Source organism: Neovison vison, chromosome 5, assembly GCF_020171115.1.
Source record: "Neovison vison isolate M4711 chromosome 5, ASM_NN_V1, whole genome shotgun sequence".
Classification (NCBI taxonomy): Eukaryota; Metazoa; Chordata; class Mammalia; order Carnivora; family Mustelidae; genus Neogale; species Neogale vison.
The window spans coordinates 158,446,005-158,471,665 of record NC_058095.1 but is presented as its reverse complement, the minus strand read 5'-3'; the positions used below and the strand labels follow the sequence as shown (position 1 = coordinate 158,471,665).

The following is a 25,661-nucleotide window of genomic DNA, read 5'->3' as shown; positions in this document are numbered from 1 at the left end:
TCATGGGTTGTGAAATCTAGACAAGTCCTCGGGGCGGGTAGTCTGCTGGAGGATTCTCTCCCTCTGCCCCTTCCCCCTGCTCATACTCTCCCACACGCACTCTCTAATAAATAAATACATCTTAAGAAAAATATATCCAAATAAAGTGCTGCCTAGCACAGTCCTTGACCCATAAAGACACCTAATAATTCATAGCAATCACAATTATTAATGATAATCATTAACATTTATAAAGCATTTGTAATGAAGGCATTCTTCTAGGAGCTTTATGTGTATTATCCCATTTTACTTCAACCACCCCATGAGACATATGTCATTGTTTCCAGTCTACAAATGAAGAAGCTGAGACAAACAGGTTAACTAACCTCCCTAGAGTTACAAGGCTAGTAAGTAGTCGATGTGGAGTCAAAAACAGGTTGCCAATCCTACACTGCTTCTATTGCTCTAAGTTATTACTTACCATCATTACTATTCTCAATATTGATTTGCCCAGTGTACAGATGATACAAAGATCCAACGTGAATGACTCAGACCATGCCTTCCCTATCAGAATTATAGGTTCCATGGGCTGCTAAGCCACACTACCCTCTTCCTTACCATCTACCAATCCCAAGCTCCATGGTGATGGGAAGAGAGAAGGGAGCAAATCATTAGGGACCATCTCCCTTCTTCCCATGCCTTCCCAATGTTGTTTACATAACCCAAATTCTACTTCCTCAAAGGCCAGCCAGAGAGCCTTTCATACTCAAGAAATAAAGTGCCTGATACAGATACTAAACCTGGATTTTTTTTCCCCTGAAATGAAAATAAATTTACCTCTGTCCTTCCTATATCACTTCTGTGCACCTTAGCATTTTCCTATATTCACACATTGTTCGTGGAAAAACAAATGACTGATAGGGAAAGAAATTGGACCTGTCTGCCTTTTTCGTATTTTGGTATCAATTTAGGAAACACTCAAAAGTTTGTAGGAAAAAACCACTACATCCATTCATTAGGAACAATGCTACTGCAAAACATATATTCTGTCCTACAGTGAATTAGAGAATGGCGTGAGAATAGGTGGTAGCAATAGAAAGGAAAACAATGCTCATTCACCTACTAAAAGTAGTAGTGATTAATGGTATAGCATGATCAGGAGACAAGGCCTGACCCCAACTCTGCACACCACCTGCTCCAAGTTTCTGTGGCTGTAGAGCCAATAGCAGATGCTCCAAGTTGAAGAATTTACCACTTAATTCCCTATGGCCACTGTCTAGAAAGAGGAAGAGAGAAGGTGATGGTCCAACTGCATTTCTAGGTCTGCACCCAAAACAAAGAGACACCTGGAATTTTAAGTTAGATTAGACTCTATATTACTATTAGTAATCTTCAGACAAGGTATCTTATGGGTTAAAAAAAACTTTCATGAACTAACCTAAGAATTGAAACCCTAAGCATCCACTGAGCACTCACTATGTGAAAGATACTGAACTAGGTGCTGAAAATACAGAAGTGAGAAAAACAGGCACATCTGGATGCTAAGAACCATAGACATTACAGGGTGTCATGAGAACACAGAGCAGGAGTTTTTTTATTACAGTGTTTTTTTTTTTTTTTAAAGACTTATTTATTTTGGAAAGAGAGAGAGAACACACACGCAAGGGAAGAGTGAGAGGGAGAGAAAGAATCTCAAGCAGACTCCACGCTAAGCATGGAGCCCGAAGCAGGGGCTCAATCCCATGACCCCGAGATCATGACCAGAGCTAAAATCAAGAGTCAGAAAACTTAACTGAATGAACCACCCAGGCATCCCAAGACCTGGTCTCAAGTGAAAGTCGAAAGGCCTCTTTGAAGAAACGTGTAAGTTCAAACTTACAAATATATGATGCCTCACAGGATCTCTGAGACACAAACGACGTTTACTCAAAACAGAGACCATGTAAGTAATACTTATCGATTTCCTTTTTTCTAATAAAAAATTCTGCTGAAGCTCTAAGCATGAGCACATTTTAAGCATTAATGTGCTGTTGTATGTTTCACCTCTGGCATTGCTTCAAATAAGGTTCGTCTTCGCTTGGTAAATTCCTTCATGTCAGTCAAGATTTCGTGCTTTATTTCAAGAGGCAGGCTGCTGAAGTCTTCAGACTCAATATCTATGGCATGAGGATTATGAAAGAACTCTTCCTGCAAAGAGTAAAAACGTAACCATGAAATTTACATTGTGTACACTTACTCTATTTACCCTGATATTTACTGCTGATGTAAGTTTATTGAATTTATGATCATTCTATAAAATCTACAACAGACTAAACCCAGTTGCACATAATCTGCAACAAGTATCAGTGAACAGGCAGATTAGGGAAGATAGCCATCCATTCACTGGCTCACTCAAAAGAAAAAACACCTATCAGACACCCCTAATGTGCCAGGCACGGTTCTAGATGCTAGGATATCGTGCCAGATCAAGTCCCTACTCTTAGGGGTAGAGTAAGACATAGAATAACCAAATAAATAAACAAATGAACAAGAAAATAAAGCAGGTTAATCTAATAAGAATAAAAAATGACAGTGAGCAGAGACTTGAAAGACACCAGCGAGACTGATCACAACATCCCAGGCTGCAGGAACAGCAAGTACCAGAGCCCTAAGGTAGGGATGAGCCTTAGGAATTTGAAAAATAGCTATAATTCTCGTAATGAGTTTTGTTTTGCTCTTAACCTATAATCAAAAGTGAGAAATTCACAGGCATGAAAAAGGATAAACTGGGGCACCTGGGTGGCTCAGTGGGTTAAAGCCTCTTGTCTTCAGCTCAGGTCGTGACCCCAGGGTCCTGGGAACAAGCCCACATCGGGTTCTCTGCTCAGCGGGGAGCCTGCTTCCCCCTCTCTCTCTGCCTGCCTCTCTGCCTACTTGTGATCTCTGTCTGTCAAATAAAATCTTAAAAAAAAAAAAAAACAGAAAAAGGAAAAACCTTTTCTAAATTTTAACTAATTACGGAAAGTACTTTAAAACTCTTCATTAGTAATACAATTTGCTTTCCCGTAGGTAGGTATGTTGTATGTATATGGGCAAACCAGCCAGCACTTAGGACAGTCATGCTCAGAACACCCCACGCTTTCGCTAGTTCAATCAGCCCTATGAGGAAGGCATCATTTTGATTTTTGTTTCACAAAAAAAGGAGGTAGGGATGGGAAATAAAGCTTAGAGAAATTAATTTGTCTAAGATCACATGGCTAGTGCACAGGAGAGCCCGTACTTAAATGCAGGGCTTTCTGACCAAAATGTTCATAGTCTTTACCATGTTCACAGTCTTTACCATGATTGCTGTCATTTCCTGAATTAATAATGCAGAACCTCTATAAGTTGAAGGATCTTGAGGTTGTAGCTCAAGTCTTTCTCCAGATGCACCAAATTAGGAACATAAAAAAACCAGTTAACTTGGGAATCAAAGAATATTATCCACTATTAAAAAACTTGGAAAAAAAACTCTAAAAACTTGTATATTATAGTAGCACCTCAATTTGTACAAATGTCATTCATTAAAATATGTGTGGTGGTTGTTTTAGGACCACAGGTTCTCTGACACCTCTTTCCGTCTAATCCCCTCCCCTTAATTAAGGGCTGGGCTCACTGACCAGCTTCTCACAGACAGAATGCATAGGAAGGGAGGCTGTGCTACATCCGAAGCTGGCTAGAAAAGACTATGGGGTCCCGCCGGGCACCTGCTCTTGGGATGCCTGTCCATGGAACACAATACCATGCCGCGAGTGAGCCCAAGCCACGCGGAAAAGCCACAGGCAGGTGTTCTGACAACCAGTGTCTACCACCAGACATGGGAGTAAGGAAGCTTTGGAGGGGACTCCAGCCCCAGCTACAATCGGCCTGCATTTACAAGGGAGCCGTGCAGAGAGGACTGCCTCACTGAGCCCAACAATCCCCCGAACAGTGAGAGGATGATAACAACCATGTTCATGCCACCACGTGACACAGCAATGGATAACTGGAACAGAAGCACAGACATACGTTTACATACATATGCATACATGTACTCCTGACATGCATACATGTACTAAAATACACACATGGATATTCAACCATAAGGGGTGGGGGGAGAATGGGCTAATACATATGAAAATGTTACTTGAAGTTATTTATAGGTGGTACATTTTCTGTATTTTTATAGAAGAACATATTACTATTTATACTTACTTCTTGTTTCGTTGGTTGGTTGTAAAAGAAAGATGGCTTGTTCTGGATGTCTAGACACGCACAAAGGCAAATGCCATACAAATGTGTATGGGTCCCTGGGTATTTGTACAGATATACACATGCACACACATACACACACAGCACAATAAAGAAGGTGTGTGTATTTTACCAGGAACTTCATACATTTATTCATTTTCATGTTGTTCATTTCAAATAACAATATACTCTGAATTCAAAAATTACATTAAGTACCTGTAATGCCTGTTTTTGACTCATTCTTTCTTGCCATTCTCTTTCATCTTCTTCTTCTGAACTGAAAGTCAAGCATATATTTACAGTATCTATGACTTAATGACAACTTATAAAAATATCTCTGGAGGCAAAGGGCCACTAGTTCTAGGGGCTACGATGGTGAATCAGATGTTATGAAACACACCCTCATTATTCCCACAGTTGGGAGGGGACGCGTGCCAGGGAGCGATTACAGTATGTTCTGATGACATCCATCATAAGGGGGGATCAGCATGCTAAAAGTAGAGTAAGGGGAGTCACCCCCCTCTAATCGGGGTGCAGGGGGAGGTCTGTAAAGTTTCTTGGAATCTCTGGCAATTGCACTGCTTGGACTTAGCTGCAAATAAGAGAGAGGTCTAGTTGTAGGGTCTGGGGAAAGTTCATGGAGACAAGTGTTCCAAGCAGAAACTGTGTGTTCCATAAACATCTGGAAACAAGGGAAAGAAAGCCTGCCTGGAGATGGCATAAAGAGGGCCTGATAATGACAAAGAGAGGGCTTAGTAAGGTTGGAGAAGCATGTGATTAAGGGGCTAAAATTTTATCCTAAAGAAGTAAGAAGCTAGGAAGTATTTCAAGCTCTGAAATGACATTATCAGGTTTGGGTTTTAGCAGATTCTACACCACAAAGCAGAGACTGAACTTGGTGAGTAGGAGTTCCAGCAAAAGGGGAAGAGCAAAGACAGAGACAGAGAAAGAAGTGTGAAAGCCTTTATGGTACAATGAAAGGTAGCAATGGAAAGAAACAGAACTGGCCTGATTCAGAAGCCACTTGGTGTCTCAGGAGCCCCTGGGAAAGGAATGTGGGCAAGTGGGGGCACAGACGCACTGCCGGGCCCCCGGCCTGCATTTCAGCCACGGAAGCAGCTGCGAGTGAACAGCAAACTAGAGAAGAGTCCACGGAGGAGCCTGAGAAAGAGCAGCCAGAGAGGTTCCCAGACAGCCAGACAGCAGGATAACACAGGTGCCGAGTCACACGCAGCGAAAAAGTACAGTAAGCTGACGCCTGCAAAGTGTCTACTGGATTTAGCAAGGAGGAAGTTGTGTGTGGTCTCGCCATGTGCTGGTGAGAGACAGAAGACACAGGCTAAGAAACAGGCAGAGACAGCATGTGTAAGCAACGGGGAGGAACGTGAAAATCCGTTAGCTTCAGGAATCACCCACGAATGGTGCTACCGCGGGGCCTGCAGAAGGAAGAGACAAAGGAGCACAAACTACCAAAACACAAGGACAAGTGAGTTACAAAACAATTTAGTGTTTGAAAAACACTCTAAAAGGTGTTGAGAATACATTTGCAGATGCATTAATTCCCACATGCCTTATCATATAACTAAAAACACACAGGTCTGAATCTGTCTGAAAACACAATAACTATTTTTAAATAGTTAAACGTTTACCTGTTTTTTTCTTCCTTTTGTAAAGGTGGCAAAACATAGATGTCATCTTCTCTTTGAACTTGAGTAAGACTGGGGAGCGCTTCACCTCTGAAAAGCACACACAGAGGTAAGCAGAGGTGATGGGAATCAGGACGCTGAGTGAGGAAGACTCCCCTACTCATTACACAAGCCTGCTGAGGGGGTGAGAAAGGGAAAAACACGGGGCTCTAACAGGTTTCTCCCTGCTGCCCGGGCTGCCCAGGCCGCTGCTGTGGAAAGCCAGTGAGGCCTCAAGAGAAACGGGAAGCTCACCGCGGCTCCCCGCACCTCAGCCAGGGCCTCAACTGCAGGCAGGGAGATCCGCCTTACAAAAGTACAAAGTGTGGGCAATGCAACACTACGGCTTTTCTCTCTCCGTATCTAAGCTGAACAGGGAATTTGCACAACTTCCAAGAACTGGGACAAATGGACAGCCCGCTTACCCCTCTGATTTCACTGTGTTTTTTGCCGAGTTAAAATCAGGGAAAGGGAACCACGAGAACCCAAGGCAAAAGTTAAAAGCGTTTAATCTTTAAAATTAATGGAATTTGCCTCTTGCCTTTTGCTTTTCAAGGCAGTTTTGATAGCCTGTCTTTTCAAAAATGTTTTCAAAAGCTTCTCTGTAGTTTTTCTGGAGTCAGTGGCTGCCAAATCCTTTCTGTGCCTTCTCTTAGCCTGTGAAAACAAAGGACACAGGATTCTGTTTCAGGGTATTAGTCTATTAAAAACATTTCTGTGACTTTTTTCCATAGCATTTGGTTTGTCTGAGTGTTCAGGCTACAACTGCTTTAGTATTTGCTCCCAACTGTCATATCAATGGGTATGTGCTGGTTTCTGCTATGTAAAGAACATGGAATCTCCATCTGCCTACTACTAAATGGATGGGCTAGGACACAGTATTTGACAAACTATTAATTTACTTTCAGTTTCTTTTAAATAGACTTTCATGTCCCCAAGAAGCCTATAACTTAATAATATGTAATTAAGTAAATGTTTCTTAAAAGGGATTATTAATGTATTCTTTACAATTGTCACTACTGTGCCAAAACCAATTTCTGATATTGGTCTTTATAAAAGTACATTACTTGGGGCACCTGGGTGGCTCAGTCAGTTAAGCATCCAATTCTTGACTTCAGCTCAGGTCATGATTTCATGGGTTATGGGATCAAGCCCTATGTCGGGCTCCATGCTTGGCGGGGAGTCTGCTTGAAAATCTCTTTCCCTCTGCCTCTGCCCCTCCCCCTGCTCTTTCTCTAGCTCTCTCTCTCCCACAAAACATAAAAATAAAAATAAAAGAATACATTACTTACATGTCACTATGTCCCTCGACATTTAAGATTATATCATAAGAAATTCTCAAATGTATTAGAAGTGTCTTGTAAGAAATGTCCATGTAGGAAAAAATCAAACACTATCCATGCTGATGGTAGAATATAAGGAAGAAATAACAAAACATTCTTTTCCATTTTTTTTTAAATTAAGATATAACTGACCTATAGCACTGTGTACAACACGTTAGGGTGTACAACGTGTTGATTTGGTGCATTTACATATCACAAAATGACTACTACAATCATGTTAGCTAACACCTTTTAGGTGGGGCTGGGGAAGTGGGGAGATGTTGTTTCCTTGTTAATAAATAAATTCTGGAGTTCTTTTTTCCTGTCTCTTCCTTCCAAGGAGTACCTGATAGAATGTGCCTTTGATAATTTAAAACTGCAACAGGCAAGTCTAGACGTCTTCCTGAGGGAGCAAATGTCCCCATTTACCGATCCTTACTTTTACCCTACATCCTCACTTAGTTAGACAATGCCTATCTGGAACTATGAAGTGACGGGCTGGCATTTTCAACACGGAACAGTCCTACGACCAAATGGGTGCTGTCACTTGGAGGGGGTACACAATTACTCCAAAGTTCACAACTTTGTTCCAACACTGTTTTAACCTACTTTCAGAATAAAGAAACTCAGTGTTACTCTTTTATATCCTGGCCGTTTTCCTTCCTCAATAATCCACATTAGTCACATCTAGCATCACATAAAATCTAATTACTCTTTAAACACCGAGGACCCGCGATCTCAGATTCAAGGAGCCATGCTCTCCAACAGGCTGTCATGCTCGGCAGCATGGCTGAAACATACATAGGACACCTGAGAAGATACTCCACGAGGAGAACTCCAACTTTTAAAAATTTTAGTAGGTTTTTTTTTTTAAGATTTTATTTATTAGAGAGAGAAAGAGAAAGAAAATTTCAGTAGTTCTATTAAAAGCTGAATTGTATCGGGATGCCTGGGTGGCTCAGTCGGTTAAGCCGCTGCCTTCGGCTCAGGTCACAATCCCAGGGTCCTGGGATGGAGTCCCGCATCGGGCTCCTTGTTTGGCAGGGAACCTGCTTCTCTCTACGCCTCTGCCTGCCGCTCTGCCTGCTTATGCGCATGCTCGCGCTCTCTCTCTCTCTCTCTCTCTCTCTCGCTCTGACAAATAAATAAATAAAATCTTTTAAAAAAATAATAAAAATAAAAGCTGAATTGTATCATTGCACCCAGGATGTAGTCTCACAAATAATCCTTTTTTTAAAGGAAAAAGTGTGACTGTTCAAGATAAACTTAAAAAAATCTGAAATTTAGTTGGATATATGTCAAAATAAGTCTTGGCTTCCAAAATTCTAAAGAGAAAATTAAAATTCTACATGAAGTTTTCTTTCCTTCTAATAACGCAGAAAGAAAAATAAACAAACAAACGTGATTCTTACCAAGGTTTGTTTCTTCAACAGTGGAGCATCCCCATCAAACACAAAAATAGGACGAATTCGAAAAAATAAGAGTTTACAGAGCCGATGAAACAAAGTGAGAAGATGGGCGTTTTCTATTGAGTTTCCATGGCGATCCCGGACTCCTCTTAGTGCCTGGTTTAACCAAATGCTGATATCTGGTAGAATTGTTAAAGGAAACTATTTTGGCATTTCTTCCCTCATCACCATGATTTCAACGTCCCAATAACTGATATCATCTAAACATTAAAACTAAGTCCTCATCACAGTTCATGTGGAATTGGAAAAATGTTAAGCCCTGACGGAATCTGACTAAAATCCATTAACATTATTTGAATCCCTGTAACTACTTCACAGACTACAGCATTACATCAACAGATGTGTCCTTTAAAAAATCGAATTGCAGGGGTGCCTGGGTGGCTCAGTGGGTTAAGCCTCTGCCTTCAGCTCGGGTCATGATCCCAGAGTCCTGGGATCGAGCCCCACATCGGGCTCTCTGCTAGGCGGGGAGCCTGCTTCCCCTCCTCTCTCTCTGCCTGTCTTTCTACCTACTTGGGATCTCTCTCTGTCAAATAAATAAATAAAATATTATATATATATATATAAAATCTTTAAAATAAATAAAAATAAAAAATCTAATTGCAAACAGTTGCTTCTTTAAAAAAACTAATACGTCCTACAGAATTTTAGCAAATTATCACAACTCTCTGGAGACTAATTTGGCAATTCATAGAAAAAAAATGTAAAAACAAGCATTCTATTTTACTACTTCTATCTCCAGACAATTATCAGAAAATCATCACCGATTTACAAAAAAAGTTACTTCTAAGAATGTTTGCAGTGATGAAAATATGAGAAACAATAAAAGTTTTCCAACAGGTCTTTACTTAAACTAAATTGTGATATACGAATTTGCTGGAATATCAAATAGCCCTCAAAAAAGGAAGCGCCTGGGTGGCTCCGTGGGTTAAGCCGCTGCCTTTGGCTCGGGTCATGATCTCGGGGTCCTGGGATCGAGTCCCGCATCGGGCTCTCTGCTCAGCGGGGAGCCTGCTTCCCTCTCTCTCTCTGCCTGCCTCTCTGCCTACTTGTGATTTCTCTCTGTCAAATAAATAAATAAAATCTTTAAAATAAAATAAAATAAAATAAAAAATAAAAAAAAAAGGAAGCTACAGAATCATCTATAGTGATAAGAAAGACAGTCACAAAATATTAAAGGGACACAAAACAGGTTACAAAACTATGGAATGCATAATTACGTTTTATAACATGTGATATGTTAAAAACAAAAAACTAGAAGTTCAGATGCCAAAATATTAACAACAGTTAGCTCTTCTGTAAATATAAGGAATTAATGTTTCCTTGGAGCTTCCTTATATTTAACTTTTGTAAAAAGCGCTTCTTACCAAATTATTTCATATTTGTCCATAAGAGGAACGTGGTGACACTGGTTCTCCCGCTCTCAGTCTCTTCGCCCCCTCCTCTAACTCACCACTCAAGCGCGACTTCAGCGGAGTTCTCCTAGAGGCCCATCCCCTCCTCCTGCAGTACTGGCTCCCCAGGCTACCTGAGCACCCCACAGCACACCTTCCCCATGTGTGCGGGCTGCCCCGCGGCTCCGTCCTGAGTCCCAGACTAGATGGCCTAGATTGTATAAATAAACAAGGCACTCACCTACACATGGGTTAAAAAAATATATTTTAGGGATCCAAGAGTAAGTTATGAACTTAGTATATAATGGATAATTTCTTTAAAAATAAGGCCAAAAATGGGATATAGATCAGATATTTGAATTCGAATTCCCATGAAAACGAAAACAAAGCAAAACCAGTTATAAAACAGCAATCAAGTATTTGTACATATATATTTATGCAGATAAATACATATGAGATTGTAATTATCACAGGAAGATCTTTGACATCCTCTTTAAATGATCTGTTCTTTCAGGAAAACTTAATAACCTCATGAAAATTACTTCACGTCCCAAAAGAGTTCCTGAGTCATCTAAAAATAGATAATCTAAATTTTAAATGAAATGCTTTAACTTCCTTACTTTGGACAACTTCCTAAAAAATTAGAATGCTGAACTTCATGCATCACCTTAAAGATTTTACAAATTACTAATTCTTCATCGGGGTTACAACATAAAATGCCTAAGTCTTTGCTGAGTTTTGAAGGGCTGCTGTTCCTGAACACTGGGCTTGCTCCTTCACATACAGGTCTATAAAGAAAATCTTTAGAAAGCCGGGATTTGAAGAACCACTAGAGGGCAGCAATAGCACACGTGCCCCGCCCCCCACCCCCCACCCCAAACACACACTTTTCCTCTCCCTACACAAGGTATCACGCATAAAAACTTTCAACCAAGCCAAAACTCATTATAGATGTAGTTCAAGATTATTCACACCGAAGAAAATACCACCACCTGTTAACTTTCTTTGAAAAATTACCAGCGTCCCATTATGTAGAAGTCGTCTCCATACCAAACAAAGGTTCCTCTCTCAGTGGCTCCCTCCGCAGAAACCCCACCTAGCCTTAAACTGCATTTACCACCAACAGCAGTTATTTGCACGACACTCTTGTCCACCTCGCTCAGGAACTCCTAGGCTCTCAGGTGCACACGCAGGGAACTGGCCTAAGCTACCACCAGCTTCCAGAACAGCCACTCAAAAAAGGAGGAGGAGGAGATGGAAGAGAAGGTTTAATGAATAAAAAAGGACCAAAATTTCAGAGACAGTATTCACATATTTTGATAAAGGAGAAAAACATTTAATTCCGAAAACACCAAACCAGCCAGACGCAGACACAAATGACAGTCCTTTAAATGGCTATCAGACACATGAAAAAATGCTCATCATCATTAGCCCTCAGGGAGATTCAAATTAAAACCACATTGAGATATCACCTTACACCAGTTAGAATGGCCAAAATTAACAAAACGGGAAACAACATGTGTTGGAGGGGATGTGGAGAAAGGGGAACCCTCTTACACTGTTGGTGGGAATGCAAGTTGGTGCAGCCTCTTTGGAGAACTGTGTGGAGATTCCTCAAGAAATTAAAAATAGAGCTTCCCTATGACCCTGCCATTGCACTCCTGGGTATTTACCCCAAAGATACAGATGTCGTGTAAAGAAGGGCCATCTCTACCCCAATGTTTATAGCAGCAATGGCCACAGTCGCCAAACTGTGGAAAGAACCAAGATGCCCTTCAACGGATGAATGGATAAGGAAGATGTGGTCCATATACACTATGGGGTATTATGCCTCCATCAGAAAGGACGAATACCCAACTTTGTAGCAACATGGACGGGACTGGAAGAGATTATGCTGAGTGAAATCAGTCAAGCAGAGAGAGTCCATTATCATATGGTTTCACTTATTTGTGGAGCATAACAAATATCATGGAGGACAAGGGGCGTTAGAGAGGAGAAGGGAATTTGGGTAAATTGGAAGGGGAGGTGAACCATGAGAGACTATGGACTCTGAAAAACAATCTGAGGGTTTTGAAGGGGCGGGGGGTGGGAGGTCGGGGTACCAGGTGGTGGGTATTAGAGAGGGCACGGCTTGCATGGAGCACTGGGTGTGGTGAAAAAATAATGAATAATGTTTTTCTGAAAATAAATAAATTGGGGGGGGAAAAAAAAGTCCATCCCACAGGCTGGGAGGAAACAAAACGAAACACTGTGGACCTTTTGAAATCTTTTCGGTGTGGTACACCAATTTCCTATTCCAAAACTCACAATAAAAATAAATAAATAAGTTACTTTTTAAAGAGAAAAGGTCGAACACCTGCCCACGCTATCCTCCTACCCACCGCGAGCGGCGCAGGACTCGGGGCAGCGGGCAGAACTGCCGCTGGGGGTCCGCTTCGCCTCCCCGGGCTGACGTCCCGGGAGGGATGCCACTTGTCGGCTGTGCGACGTCAACGAAGCTCCTTTCCCTTACGTGACTCCTTTATTCCTCACGCCCACCCTGCGCGTAGCTACGACGACCACCTCCACTTTGCAGACGAGGGAACGAAAGCACAGAGCGGCGGAAAACGCTGCCCCGCAGTGACCAACCCCGAGGGCTCCGGCCCAGCGCGGCCTGACCGCAAGCGGGGACCGGCAGACACTCAGAGAGCGACGACGTCGGGAAGGGGCTGCTCCTACCACCCCGAGGGGGACTGTCATCTGACCAACGCCACTCTGCGCCCAGGGGGAGGCCCCGAGGGAGTAAACACCCGGCGCGAATCCCGGCGCCCAGGAACACGTGAAGGATACCCACGGCGAGGATCTTCCCTTCCAGCGTCTCCGGGCTCACCTGCCGCCCGGAGCACTCCAGCAGCTTCCACAGCCCGTGGACCCCCATGAGGTGCCCGGCGACAGTCGCGGGCGGGGTCGCGCGAGGCCTTCTATTCCAGTTCTACCGCAGCCTGCACCACCGCCGGGCCCGGCAGGGCTCCCCCTGCTCCCACCCGGGGAAGGCGGAGACTAACTCAGAACCCGCGGCTTTCCAGGGAACACCGGCGCCGGCGACAACGGTACTTCCCGGCGGCGGACGCTGCCTCCCGGAAGAAAGGCAGGACCAGACAATGGCCGGCGTCGGAAAGGAGCGAGTCCTCCTCAAGCCCAAGCTTTGGCCCAAATGTAAACACTCTTAACGGAAGACCAGGCGGAGAGGACAGCGCAGGCGAGATAAACAGGCGGGAGCCGTTCCCCCGACACGGCCTGATACTTGAGTTAGTGCGTTAACCCACGCGAAATGGGGCCTCTCGGCTTCCGTCAAAGACGAGGCTCAAGACGGAAGTCCCGCCTCACGGCGTGACGTATATCCGCTGCGCCTTTCCATTCCTGAGGCGAGGGGGCGGGTCGGTCCGTGCGTCTGTGTCCAGTTATTCCCGGGCTCTCCGCACGCTGGCGCTCTGTCGCAGCCTCACGCTGCTGGTGTACGCAGAGGGCCTTCGTGCTGCGGTGACAGTCGTCGGCGTCTCTTCTGCGTTTCATGCTCTCCCCGCCAGCCGCTCCTTCTGCACTCTCAGTACCAAATGTTTTACGTGAGAGGCGGCGACAGAAAGGTGGATGCTTTGCTGGTGTTTTTAAGTTATTAAGTGTTTTGTCTGATAACCTGGAGGCGCTAGGTGATAATAGGGCGTCATTTTAAGTTAAGCAACTTTTAAAAGCTTTTTTTAAAAAAACTTTTAAAAGATTTTTTTATACTCTTGAAGTATAGTTCGGTTTTCTCTGGCGTCTAAATGTAGGATTCCACGGCTTGTAGGTCAGAAATGGCAAGAAACTTAATTATCGGCGTAGCTTTGGGGAAGGCGCCCTAGAAGTCTCGGGCGCCGAGTCGGATGGCGGCCACACCCCCGCGTCTTAGTGTTCAGCGTTGTTAGGTAACGTCTGTTCCGAACTGGTGTCTTCTTCTGCAAACTGAGCGCGAAACCGGTTTGGGCCGACTGTGAGCTGGGTTCGGAGGTGACGTATGCAGACCATGTATCGCTGCTGCTCATTCAATGACAGCCGTATCTCGCACACTGGTTGCGATTTGAAGTGTTGCAACGAAATTCAAGCTCAGTGGAAGGGTCTGATTTAAATGAGGTGGTTTTGTTCAAGGAGCCCTTTAGGACAGGATATCAAATACTAGTTTTTAGCAAAACCATTGCACAAAGTGCTTTCTTGCACCCTCTCCATCTATGGAGTCATTCCCACAAATAGTTACTAGGTGTATTTTACAGAGTTTAATAAAATTGCTTATTCAGTTTTTGCCGGTCCCCCCCCCCTCCACACACACGCACACTCCAGACACAGCAGGTATTCCATAAATACTGCCTAAATGACCTCTTTTGGCCTCTAGTGTAAAGCTGTCCCTTGAATCTCGCACCCTCCTGAAAGAGTTTCCTCCCAACTCGGGCAGCCATTGGCCCAAACCCAGTCTGAGCCACATAATAACCCTGTGTTGGTGGGCGCAGCTGCACTCAGCTCCAAAACGGATTATGTTAAAGCCCTAACCCCCAGCACCTCAGAACGTGGTGACAGGAGATGGGCCTTTTAAAACCGATTAATTTAAAGTGAGGCTGAGGGTAAACCTAACCCAATCTATTGTCCTTATGAGAGAAAATTTGGGCGCACAGAGGGATCTGTGCACAAAGCAAAGACCTTGTGGGGACATAGCTAGAAGGTGGCCATCGGCAAGCCAAGGAGAAAGGCTCAGGAAAAACCAAACGGTCAACATTCTGACCTCAGACTTCCAGCCCCCAGAGCTGTGAGAAAATAAATTCGGTTTTTAAGCCCCCCAGTCTGTAGTATTTGTTTTAATGGCAAGTTTCTTCTATGATCCCAAGCAAGTTTCTTCACCAATGAGAGTCTGCAAAAAAAAAAAAAAAAATGGAGATGCCAACTTCTTCTTGGGGTTGTTCCGAGATCAGTGATTTAATATGAAACACCTAATGGGTAATGGTGTTCAAACTAGTTTGCTGCGTGAATGACTGAGGGAGAAAATGCTGTGGGTAAAACTGATACACAAAGGACGGATCCTAGAGCAACTTGCCTGCGCCCCTTTAGTGTCTGGGAAAAAGCAAGTTTGGATGTGTTTCAGCTGCTGCACCAACCTGGCCTCCTGATGGGCCAGCATAGTAGTGGGGAAAGGAATAGTTTCAGGATTTGATCCAAATGAACTTTTTTTTTTTTTAATGCCTATGAGCTGGGTAAAAACAAATAGCCACTGTAGGCATTTGAGCATTATGAGTGCTTTTAAAACCAGAGCAACATGTCTTGAATACAAAAAGGAACAGTAACTAAGGGGTGTGTGTGTACATGACTTATAGCATCCTTTAGATGCTGCTTAAAGATCTCTCAATATTCTGAACAGAAATACACATCTTTTGGAGTAACAATTCCAAGCACTATCTGGAAAGCACCGTTCTAAACACTGTACATACATTAACTTATTTATTCTTCAAAACACTTTATAAAATATATGCTATTATCCCCACCTTACCAATGAGAAAATTATCACAGAAACATTAATCTTAACTTGCCCAAGGTGAAACACCTAGCTAGTACAGAGCCAGTATTTGAACCTTCATTGCTTCTATGGAGACTCCTAAGAAGAGTTGACCAAAAAATCAAATATGACAGGAACGTTACTAACCTTGAAAGAAAAGTGTGCAGTAACTTGCACATAGTTTTTGGAAAATTAGTCTCTATAAACCTCATTCTGCTCTTAATAACAGCTGAACTTATATGTCAGGTTATTAAGTAATCATATATTTCAAGACGTTGGTAAAAACTATTAATGGCCAATAAGCAATCTATATAAATTCATCCTCTTTCTTAGGATGTATTCTTTATATTGCATTTGTATTCTTTATGTTGCATTTGTCTCCTTTATTCTTAGGGCTTTATTCTCCTGTATTCTTTATGTTGCATTTGTCTCCTTTCCTCTTGGTTCTTCCTATCTGCCTCTTCTCTGAAATGTTTCATTAAACTATGAAATTGCTGATATTCAACTATGTTTGACCTATAAAAATGACAACTTGGTTTGGTTCAAACTAATTAAATTTTCTATCTCAGAATCTAAAAGTATAGTCCTAATGTATATTGTTGCGTTGATTATAAAAGTCTGATACATGATAGTTTCTTATAACACACTACTCAGGAGCTGTTGTCACATACTTCACACAGAATTCCGAGGGTAATCCCTACCTAAAATAAAGGTTCGAAACATCCACATTATTAAAAGTAGAAAACAAAACTTTATTTGATGAAAACTTCTTAAAAGTTCCAGTGTGAAGTAACAAAATCAACAACCTACAAATCTCTTTCAGTCCTTTGCATTTCACGCAAAATATTCTCTTCAGAAAAATGACCATTTCATAATATATATCCCTGTCTGTAGGCTAGGTATGGCTGAGTGGATACATGGATATAAAATTCAAAAGAGAAGAAAATGAAAATATTTTAAAAATAAAAATCTGAACCCTCTTCTTGAGGTGTATTGCAATATGGTTACCAACATATTCAGCACCTTGTCATAATCAAGTTACTGATCTGAGTCATGGAACAGCCCCTGAAATGAAAGAACAAGTCACAGGTTGGCAGCAGAAGAAAAATTGACATCAACTAGGGAGGAGCTCAAATACATGAAATCCACTCTTTTGGAACTACTTAACACTCACTTCAAACAGCTAATTGTACGGATTTTTAAAAGAAGCAGCTCAGAGTTGGGAATATGGATATTTGCACTCTGAGTGACATAACATTCCTAATGCATTTTTAATGCTGTTAACAACATAGGACTCCACGCTGAGGGACTAATCAAATATCACAAGATCTCATTTCACAGATTACCTTGGAAGTAGAAACTTTGGATCCCACTTGTTTTTTTTATTCTATCTCAAAACAAGGTTCATTGTAGAAAGAAAGCTCTCGAGACCTGAAAATCTTGCCAATATTGTACACTAAGATACCAAGTCAAAAAAGTCAAGAATATCCTGAATCAATGCACCAATAGAAAAGATGACTTTCTTGAGTCTTCTCTTTTGCCTCTTTATTGAGGATCCTGAGAAAGTTAGTCAGGAAACAAACGAGGCGGGCAAGATACTGCGTACAAGTTAAAGAATTCTAGATTCACTAAATTTTAAATGAGCTTTACCATGAGAGGAAACTAGAAATCAACAGCCCCAATTTTGTTTAAAAGGGCAGACGGTGCCTTACATCTTGAGTTTAGGAATAAAATAATCTGCAACAAATGTCTGGTGATTAAGTCATAGGAAATAATTTCATGCTTAAGTACTGCAAATCATGATGCTATTAAGTAAATTTGTGTTTGATTTCTTTATATGCAATTTGTTGGATTTTGTAAAATTGTCCATAATGTTTGCATACTCTTAACTTTAAAAGGATAATAATCTGTGCTTATCTGCTTATATATCTGAAATTCCCATCATTATCATATACAAGCTTATTTACTGGAGAACTACAAGGGTATGTTTTATACCACAAGATCTGTTCCTATTTAGTGTAGACTTAATAAAACTTCTACTGTCTTAATGCAGTCCTGTATAGACCAGTCATGTGTGTAACACAAAATGTTCCGAACCCAGCATGGTCAATCATTCCCATCATAATCACTGTAACCCTGATAGCCACTGTTCCTTCTCTCATGGATACTGGACATCTTTTTCCATGCTGAGTCCTGCTGGAAACTAGCACTGAAAGACCGGCCCAGACGCCCATGCTGCTTCTTGGAGATATTATCTTCACTCTCCGATTTGGCAATTCCCTGGGCATGTGTTGGCTGTGACTCTTGTCTCACTGTTCCAAATGGAAAGTTCCAAAGGCCAAATCTTTGCCAATTAAGTCTCTGGAATGCTATGATGCAATGCAAATTTCCCCCAACCTGAGAAGAAAAAAAAGTTGGGTTAAGAAAGTAAAAGGAATTATGTTTATAATGTGGGTTTCTAGGATTTCCCTTATTTTTCCTCCTTCACCTGCCTCAAAACAGACATCACCAGATCGCCTTAACCTGCATCTTTCTTGACCAGCTGCCTTTACAAAAATGTAACAGTTCCCCCCATATGCCTCTCCACCACTCACACACACTGTTACCTCCCTATTTGCCTAACCCAAACTCCAAAATTTGGGGTGCCTCGGTGGCTCAATTGATCAAGCAGCCAACTCTTGATTTCAGCTTGGGTCACGATCTCAGGGTTGTAAGTCTGAGCCTCACATCTGGCTCTGCACTCAATGCAGTTTACTTGGGATCCTCTCGCCTTCTGTCCTTCCGCCCTGACTCACTCTCACACTAGGCTCGCTCTCAAATAAATAAATAAATAAATAAACTCTTCAAACACCAAGATCATTCCTCTTCCTGTCTCTTCTATGTTTTTGATGTTAGTAGTATCATATCAGTGGCATATCAGTCCGCAGAATCTACCTTTCCTTGCGAATCTCCCCCAGCTACCTTGTGCACACATGGCTCTGCTTCCTGGCCACAGTTCACAGGGCTCAAGAGGGCACACCTGACCCAAACTATGCCAGAGGCAGGTTGAGTCTCAGTCTAGACGGCTCATCTGAAAGCGAGATGTAAGTTGAAGTTCCTGATCTTTTGGAAGTCAATAATCAGGTAAGAATAGCATACAACTCCCAAAAGAATGAGACAAGTTAGCTCCTTGGCCTCTGACAACATTCTTTAAGCTGATACCAGTCTGTTATGAATCCAGGCTATAGTCTTTGCTTTTCATTCTAAAGATACTCCTGTGTCCTAAAAGTAATTCTCGCTTTTCTATCTAAGATAATCTGAAGTGGATTTCCATTCTTTACAACCTAAAGAGTGCTGAATAGTATACTGCATACTGGCTGGCTGGGAAATATCTTCAAATACTATTGTGTTCTTACCTTTTTTGTTTTTCGATACTGCAGCCCCCTCTCCAAGTGTCGGATGTCTAGATATTCTGGATTTTGAGTGTTGAGATCAGTAACAATATCTGCCCACCTATAGTGAAAAAGGAAGGATAAAGCACATTTTAAGTACAAAATACCACTGTAATAGAATGTTTTTAGAAGATGTTATTTACTTATTTATTTGAGAGAGAAAGAGACCACATGAGTGGGGCAGAGGGACAAGCAGACTCTGCACTGAGTGCAGAGCCCAATGCAGGACTTGATGTCATGACCCCGAGATCACAGCCTGAGCTGAAATCAAGCGTTAGACGCTTAACCCACTGAGCCACCCAGGTGCCCCTGTAATGGAACTTTTCACATGAGCAATTTGCTACAGTATTACCATGACAATAATTCTCTTGTCAAGGTTGTCCCACCTAAGCTTTAGTTCTTATTTTTTAATGACATTTCTGTTTAACCAACTACTGCCAAGATTCTGGGTTTTAAAATGGCTACTTTCACAAAGAAATACATATGTATCAACCTGTTTGTTACATGACATCCTGCAGGCTAGAGTAGAAACAGTCCATATTTCCTTTTTAATTAAAGTCAAATTTTCAAAAGATTTAAGTTACATGAGGGTGCCTGGGCGGCTCTGTCAGTTGAGTGTTCCACTCTTGGTTTTGGCTCAGGTCAGGATCTCCTGGTTAGGTGATGGCCCCACCTCCAGCTCCACACTCAGCTCAGCGGGGAGTGGGCTTCCCCTCTCCCTCTCCCCTTACCCCTCCCTCCCACCTCCACATGCTCACACTTTCCTGTCTCTCTCTCTCTCTCTCCCCCTCTCTGAAATAAATAAATCTTACCAAAAAAAGTTAACACGCATTTATTCACAGACAACATGACTGATTGTATAGAAAATCCAAAACAACTACAAATTACTTTGGATTATAAAACTACTATTGAAATTAATGTGTTTGATAAAAATGTGGTCTTCAGGCCCTATGTATATAAACAAATTGTATTTTTTTACACTACCAGAAAATAATTAGGAACTGAAATTTTTGAAGGAAAGTGCCAAAAGGTGCAAACTTCTAGTTATAAGATAAATAAGTACTAGGGATATAGTGTACAACATAGTGACTGCAGCAGATACTGCTCTACGATATATAGAGAAGAAGTAAGAGAGTAGATCCCAAGAGTTATCACAAGCAGGACTTCTTGTTAACTAAACCTATTGTGGCCATCATTTCACAATATATGTAAATCAGACCATCATACTGGACACTGTTAGCTTATATAGTGGTATGTGCCAGTTATTTCTCAATAAAACCAGAAAATAGACACTTTTTTTTAAATAAAACTTTTTGAAAACCAGTTTACAATACCATTAAAACACTTAGGGATCTGTACAGCATCGTGACTATACTTAATACTGTACCATATACTTGAAATTCACTAAAAGAGTACATCTTAAGTATTATCACCACATACACAGAAAAGGTAACTATGTGAACTGATGGATATGTTAATTAAGACGATTGCAATAATCGTTTCACAAAATATATTGGACATTTTAAATATATACAGTTCTATTTGTGCATTATACCTCAATAAAGCTGGGAACATTTTTTTTAAAAGGTAAAAAAAAAAAAAAAGAAATAAAATAAAATATCAAATATTTTTGAAGATATGAAGAACCACCGGACTGTCCATACAATGCTGGTGGGAGTATAAAATGGTACAACCCCACAGGAGAAAATTCTCCCAGTTTCTTAAATACGCATCCATCCTATAATCAGCAATTCCACTCCTAGGTATCTACCCAAGAGAAACAAAACATAGAAACATGTCCTTAAAAAACTTGCACAAGAAAATGTGGCATATCCATACAGCAGAAAATTATTTGGCCGTATAAAGGAATGTAGTTCTGGTCCATGCTACAACACAGATGAATGTTGAAAACATTATTCTGAGTGAAAAAAAAAAAAACATACACACAAAAGACCACACATTTTGTGATTCCATTTATATGAAATGTCCATATTAGGCAAATGCACAGGGATAGAAAGTAGATCAGGGGCTGAGGGGAGGGGGCTGGGGAGGGACTGCTAATGGGTCTGGGGTTTCTTGTGGGGGTTATGAAAATGTCCTGAAATTAGGTCATGGGGACTGATGCTCAACTCTAAATACACTAAAATCCATTGAACATTTTTTACATTTTTAAAGGGTGCACTTTATGGTATGTGAATTTTATTTCAGTGAAGCTGTTACTCAAAAATTTTTTAAAGACATGTAATGTACATTAATGTTCCCAACAGCTTCACCCACAATAGGCCACACTCAAAACAATCCAAATGGTCATCAACAGGGACACAGATAACAAACTAAGGTATACTTACGGTACCTAATACCACTTGGCAATAAATAAAGAAGCATGACATGCATGACAAAGTAGATAATCTCACAAGGCCAGACAAGAAAGAATATTGTACGACTCCACTGACGTGAATTTCAAGAACATGCAAAGCAATTCCACAGTGATAGAGGTTGTCTCTGGGGACTAACAGGAAAAGAAAATGAGGGTACTTTCAATGCAATGAAAATCTTCCTTATCTTGACGGGGGTGGTGATAAACAAGTATATTCAGTTACCAAAATCCACCTAATGACACAATTAAGATCTGTGCATTTCACTATATTAAATCTTACCTAAATTAAAGAGAAAATGGGAAATTAACATACTTTTTACAGTGAATAGCAGGATGTTTTCTACTTGATTCTCCAATTAAGATCCAATATTCTACTTCTTGTGGTGAGAGGGGGCCCCTGCTAAATATAAAATTCATTCATAGTAAGCTTAATAAAGGCCATTCACTCCTTTGAAAATATCGCTTCAGCTTTGTTAATAAAAGATATACTAACGTTTATTCAAATACGACATTCATCAATGCTAGAATAGATACTGGAGTTTAGGTCTGAACAAATTTCTTAAGCCCATTAAAGAGAAAGCATAAATTACACTTAGGTTTTAATCTCTATTATAAAATATAGGACTAGAAAAAAAAAAAAAGAACATAGCTCCTCTCTCAGAATCTAAAAAGAAGAAAAACATGCTAGCATGCTACCAGCATTCTCCAGCCATTCATCTCCTTTCACTGTGCATTTAAAAATTTTCAAAAGGTGGGGCACCTGGGTGGCTCAGTGGGTTAAGCCTCTGCCTTCAGCTCAGGTCCTGGGATCGAGCCCCGCATCGGGCTCTCTGCTAGGCAGGGAGCCTGCTTCCCTTCCTCTCTCTGCCTACTTGTGATCTCTCTCTCTCTCTCTCTGTCAAATAAATAAATAAAATCTTTAAAAAAAAAAAAAAAAGTTTCAAAAGACACTCCAGGGGCACCCGGGTGGCTCACTGGGTTAAGCCTCTGAGCACTGCCTTTGGCTCAGGTCATGATCCCAGGGTCCTGGGATCGAGTCCCGCATCAGGCTTTCTGCTCAGCAGAAAGCATGCTTCCCCTTCTCTCTCTGCCTGCCTCTCTACCTACTTGTGATCTCTGTCTATCAAATAAATAAATAAAATCTTAAAAAAAAAAGGCATTCTAAAAATAAAACCCTAAAGTATACCAATGCCCTAATCCCACCTCCAGAAACTAATCCAAGTAAGTCTGGAGTCAAGCAAGGGGAGGGATTTGCCCAGTTGTAAAGGTATCCAGGTGATGGTTAGGTACAGACAGAGGTGTACCATAATGGGTACAGAGTAGGAGGACCTACTGTTGCACGTTTTATAGTTGATGGATGTCAGGAGTAAGGTGAAATTGTAGAATGAGACCATAGAAGAAACAACATACTTCACCTCCAGAGAGTGAATAAAACATTTCAGAATTTGGAGAGATCAAGTAGTTTCCCCCTTGCTCCTCATTCACAAAAATACAGTGTTCAGCTTCCTGGATCCCCCAGGTCCCAGGATCCTGTCCCAGGATCCTGCAATCCCATGGCGCCTTGGGAGGGGACTCGTGCTGCATGGCCTCCAGCCTCAAAGAACCCATCCTACCCCCAGATGACCGAGCCATGCTCTCCCTGCCTGACCCTCAGGTCTCACCGAAAGAGCAGTGCTGCCCCTTCTTCCTCAAGTACCAAGGCCACTCTCCCAGGACAAAGGGGGAAACACTGACAAATTCCACATTTTTTCACTATGAGGAAGGAAGAGGCTGCTTAATGGACTGAGTTGGGACAATTTTTTGATACTAGACTCCATAATTCATTTTCCATGTGGCACAACAGAAGAAAACACCACGACATAATACGTGAAATCCTACGCAACCATTTTACAATAAACGTTAAGAGTGAGTCTTTCAAAAGTCTTTCCCTTTAGAGTCTGAACAACAGTATCTAAGTGGATAATGTAAAAGCACAACCAAACAAATGCTATTCTGCAAAAGAACTAGCTGAAATGTAAATGAAGAGTCTACCTTTAAAAAAAAAGAACAGTCTAACTTGATCTAAAGAAATCAAATAACCAAATCTTCCAATTTCTGAGCAACTAAATATTTCTTAAATGCTTTCTACCACATATTTTCTTGGGGAATTAGCCACAAAAGATGTGTAAATGCTTACCTGAATGCTTTATTAGCTTTCACAGGGGTTGCTTCAAAGCCAATTGGACAAAAATAATGATTTTGGCAATGATAGATATAAGCCAGCGATTCATCTTTCAATCCATGAGTTAACTTCGACAAGGCCCCTGAAGCTACACAAAACAAAGCAAACAAACTGAAGAACCATAAAACACTGTCAATGCTTTACACGAACAACTAGTTAAGGACTGTAAAACGTGACTCGGAACACACTGACATTGCTGAGGAAGAGTGAGAAACTATTGACAGACACAAAAAATATTAATACATTTACTTTCAGTTTTACCCTTTTGACTGAAATTCAGATAAACTGAGCAGCAAACTAAAGACCTGAACGAAGCCCTTGTTTATCAAAACCTTCTAATACCACATACTTGTCTACAGGATTTAATTACCACATAAAACCCAATACCTAGTGTATACAACAATGGTCTCAACTTTTCTGGTTGTGCACATCTGTCACTGGAGATTTCTGGAGAGACATGCCCATGAGAAGCACTTTTGTTCACAGACTCTATAGACTGCTGTCTAATATGACTTCGTAAAAGATATACAAAAGGTAAGAATTTTTTAATTAAATTAAAATACTGGCATTCTAGCATGTTCTTCCCATTCCACAGTGGTCATCTTGCACAGCTCCGGTGGTATGTACACTGATGTGGATGGGTAAATACAAACTCCAGATAAGACACAAACCCCCAAAATGCAACACACACTTTAGTCTTTCTACAGAAGCTACCCAGACTAGAGGGACAGCTTTCGTAAGCCAAGTGATGAGATAAGAGCATCTCTCGGACAGGCTGCTCATACCACCGAACCCTCTTATAGCTGCCCCTCCTTTTAGACTTCCCACAGCTCTATTAGTTGTGAAGTCACTTCAAAAGTCTTACCATAAGCAGTAAGTCTTTACCAGCACTCGATACTCAAACCCATTAAGTGAGGTTTCATTAACTTGCATCCCCTGGAAGAAACTGAATTATTCATGAACAAATAGCCCGTTAAAACTAGAAATCCTAAAAATAGGCGAAGTCGATGAAAGGTGGCAATTTACGATTTCCCTGATGGACCTTCCGGCCACTGACACAGCTGAAGACCAGAGAGAACAGCAGGTCAATGACTGCAGCAAAGCTAAGGCAGCAGGACGCCACAGCACCCCTCGAAGACATGGGATTGGTGAGCTGCATATGGGGATGATAACGTTTCTAGCTTCAATTCCTTCTCCAAGGCTTCCTCGAGGTCTTTCCCGTAGACATCTACTTCATGGCCTACCACCAGGACATATCTGCATGGCAAGGTGAACTTTTCCACTAAAATCTCTATTTCATAATGACAGGCGATAAATCTTTCTGCCGCTTTTGGTAAATTCCCTCGGCAATTTAAAAAGGAACATCCAGGGCACCTGGGTGACTCGGTCGATGGGGCGTCTGCCTTCTGCTCGGGTTGTAATCCTAGGGTCGTGGGATCGAGTCCCGTACTGGGCTTCCTGCTCTGTGGGGAGCCTGCTTCTCTCTCTGCCTCTGGCTCTCTGTCTCTCATGAATAAATAAAGAAAATCTTTAAAAAAAAAAAAAAACCACCGGAAAAAAAAAAAAAAAACTAACATCCAAGGGCAGCTCTAATGGATGAACTAAAATTCAGAAGAGGATCCTTATGTCATTACCATAGTTGAATGTCATTGTAGACAGGCTCCAGGGTCGTGAGCAAATGTAAATGTAAGCATTTGGACTCCTAACAAATTCAATAATTACAAAAATGGTTATACATAAAACTGGTTTAGAAAAAACTCTTAAAATCTTTTTTAAAATTGTGAAAATGTCAAACACAAAGTTTTCCCAAATAAAACTTTTACTAAATAACTCAAGCTTATAATAAAAGGATTTTTATTATAGCTTTTTAATGGATATCTTTAAGTATTTCACATTTTCCTTCTTTAAAGTCAAATGTAATACAAAACACCTGAATTCATTCGTGTGACTGTGAAGAGTAATGACTCTAATGTCCTGGAATATA

General features: G+C 41.4%; 2 protein-coding genes across 15 annotated transcripts in view; both read right to left on the bottom strand.

Annotated features, from left to right (window-relative positions):
- ERCC5 (ERCC excision repair 5, endonuclease) overlaps positions 1-13,560 on the bottom strand; it is a 30,787-nt gene extending 17,227 nt beyond the window's left edge. The window contains exons 1-6 of one of the 2 annotated variants that reach the window (XM_044250060.1): positions 12,927-13,560; positions 8,647-8,822; positions 6,454-6,569; positions 5,877-5,963; positions 4,444-4,504; positions 2,023-2,166 (exon numbers count right to left, since the gene is read on the bottom strand). In XM_044250060.1, coding sequence (XP_044105995.1) covers positions 2,023-2,166; positions 4,444-4,504; positions 5,877-5,963; positions 6,454-6,569; positions 8,647-8,822; positions 12,927-13,014 — 672 coding nt within the window. In that variant the 5' untranslated portion in view covers positions 13,015-13,560. The remainder of the gene's footprint in view (positions 1-2,022; positions 2,167-4,443; positions 4,505-5,876; positions 5,964-6,453; positions 6,570-8,646; positions 8,823-12,926) is intronic. The other variant, XM_044250059.1, reaches the window with a different exon arrangement.
- Positions 13,561-15,580: 2,020 nt separating this feature from the next.
- BIVM (basic, immunoglobulin-like variable motif containing) overlaps positions 15,581-25,661 on the bottom strand; it is a 119,552-nt gene continuing 109,471 nt past the window's right edge. For 12 of the 13 annotated variants that reach the window (XM_044250064.1, XM_044250068.1, XM_044250063.1 and 9 more), the window contains 4 exons: positions 23,633-23,765; positions 21,770-21,856; positions 19,044-19,140; positions 15,581-18,045 (listed from right to left, as the gene is read on the bottom strand). In XM_044250064.1, the coding sequence (XP_044105999.1) occupies positions 17,755-18,045; positions 19,044-19,140; positions 21,770-21,856; positions 23,633-23,765 (608 nt within the window). In that variant the 3' untranslated portion in view covers positions 15,581-17,754. The remainder of the gene's footprint in view (positions 18,046-19,043; positions 19,141-21,769; positions 21,857-23,632; positions 23,766-25,661) is intronic. The other variant, XM_044250074.1, reaches the window with a different exon arrangement.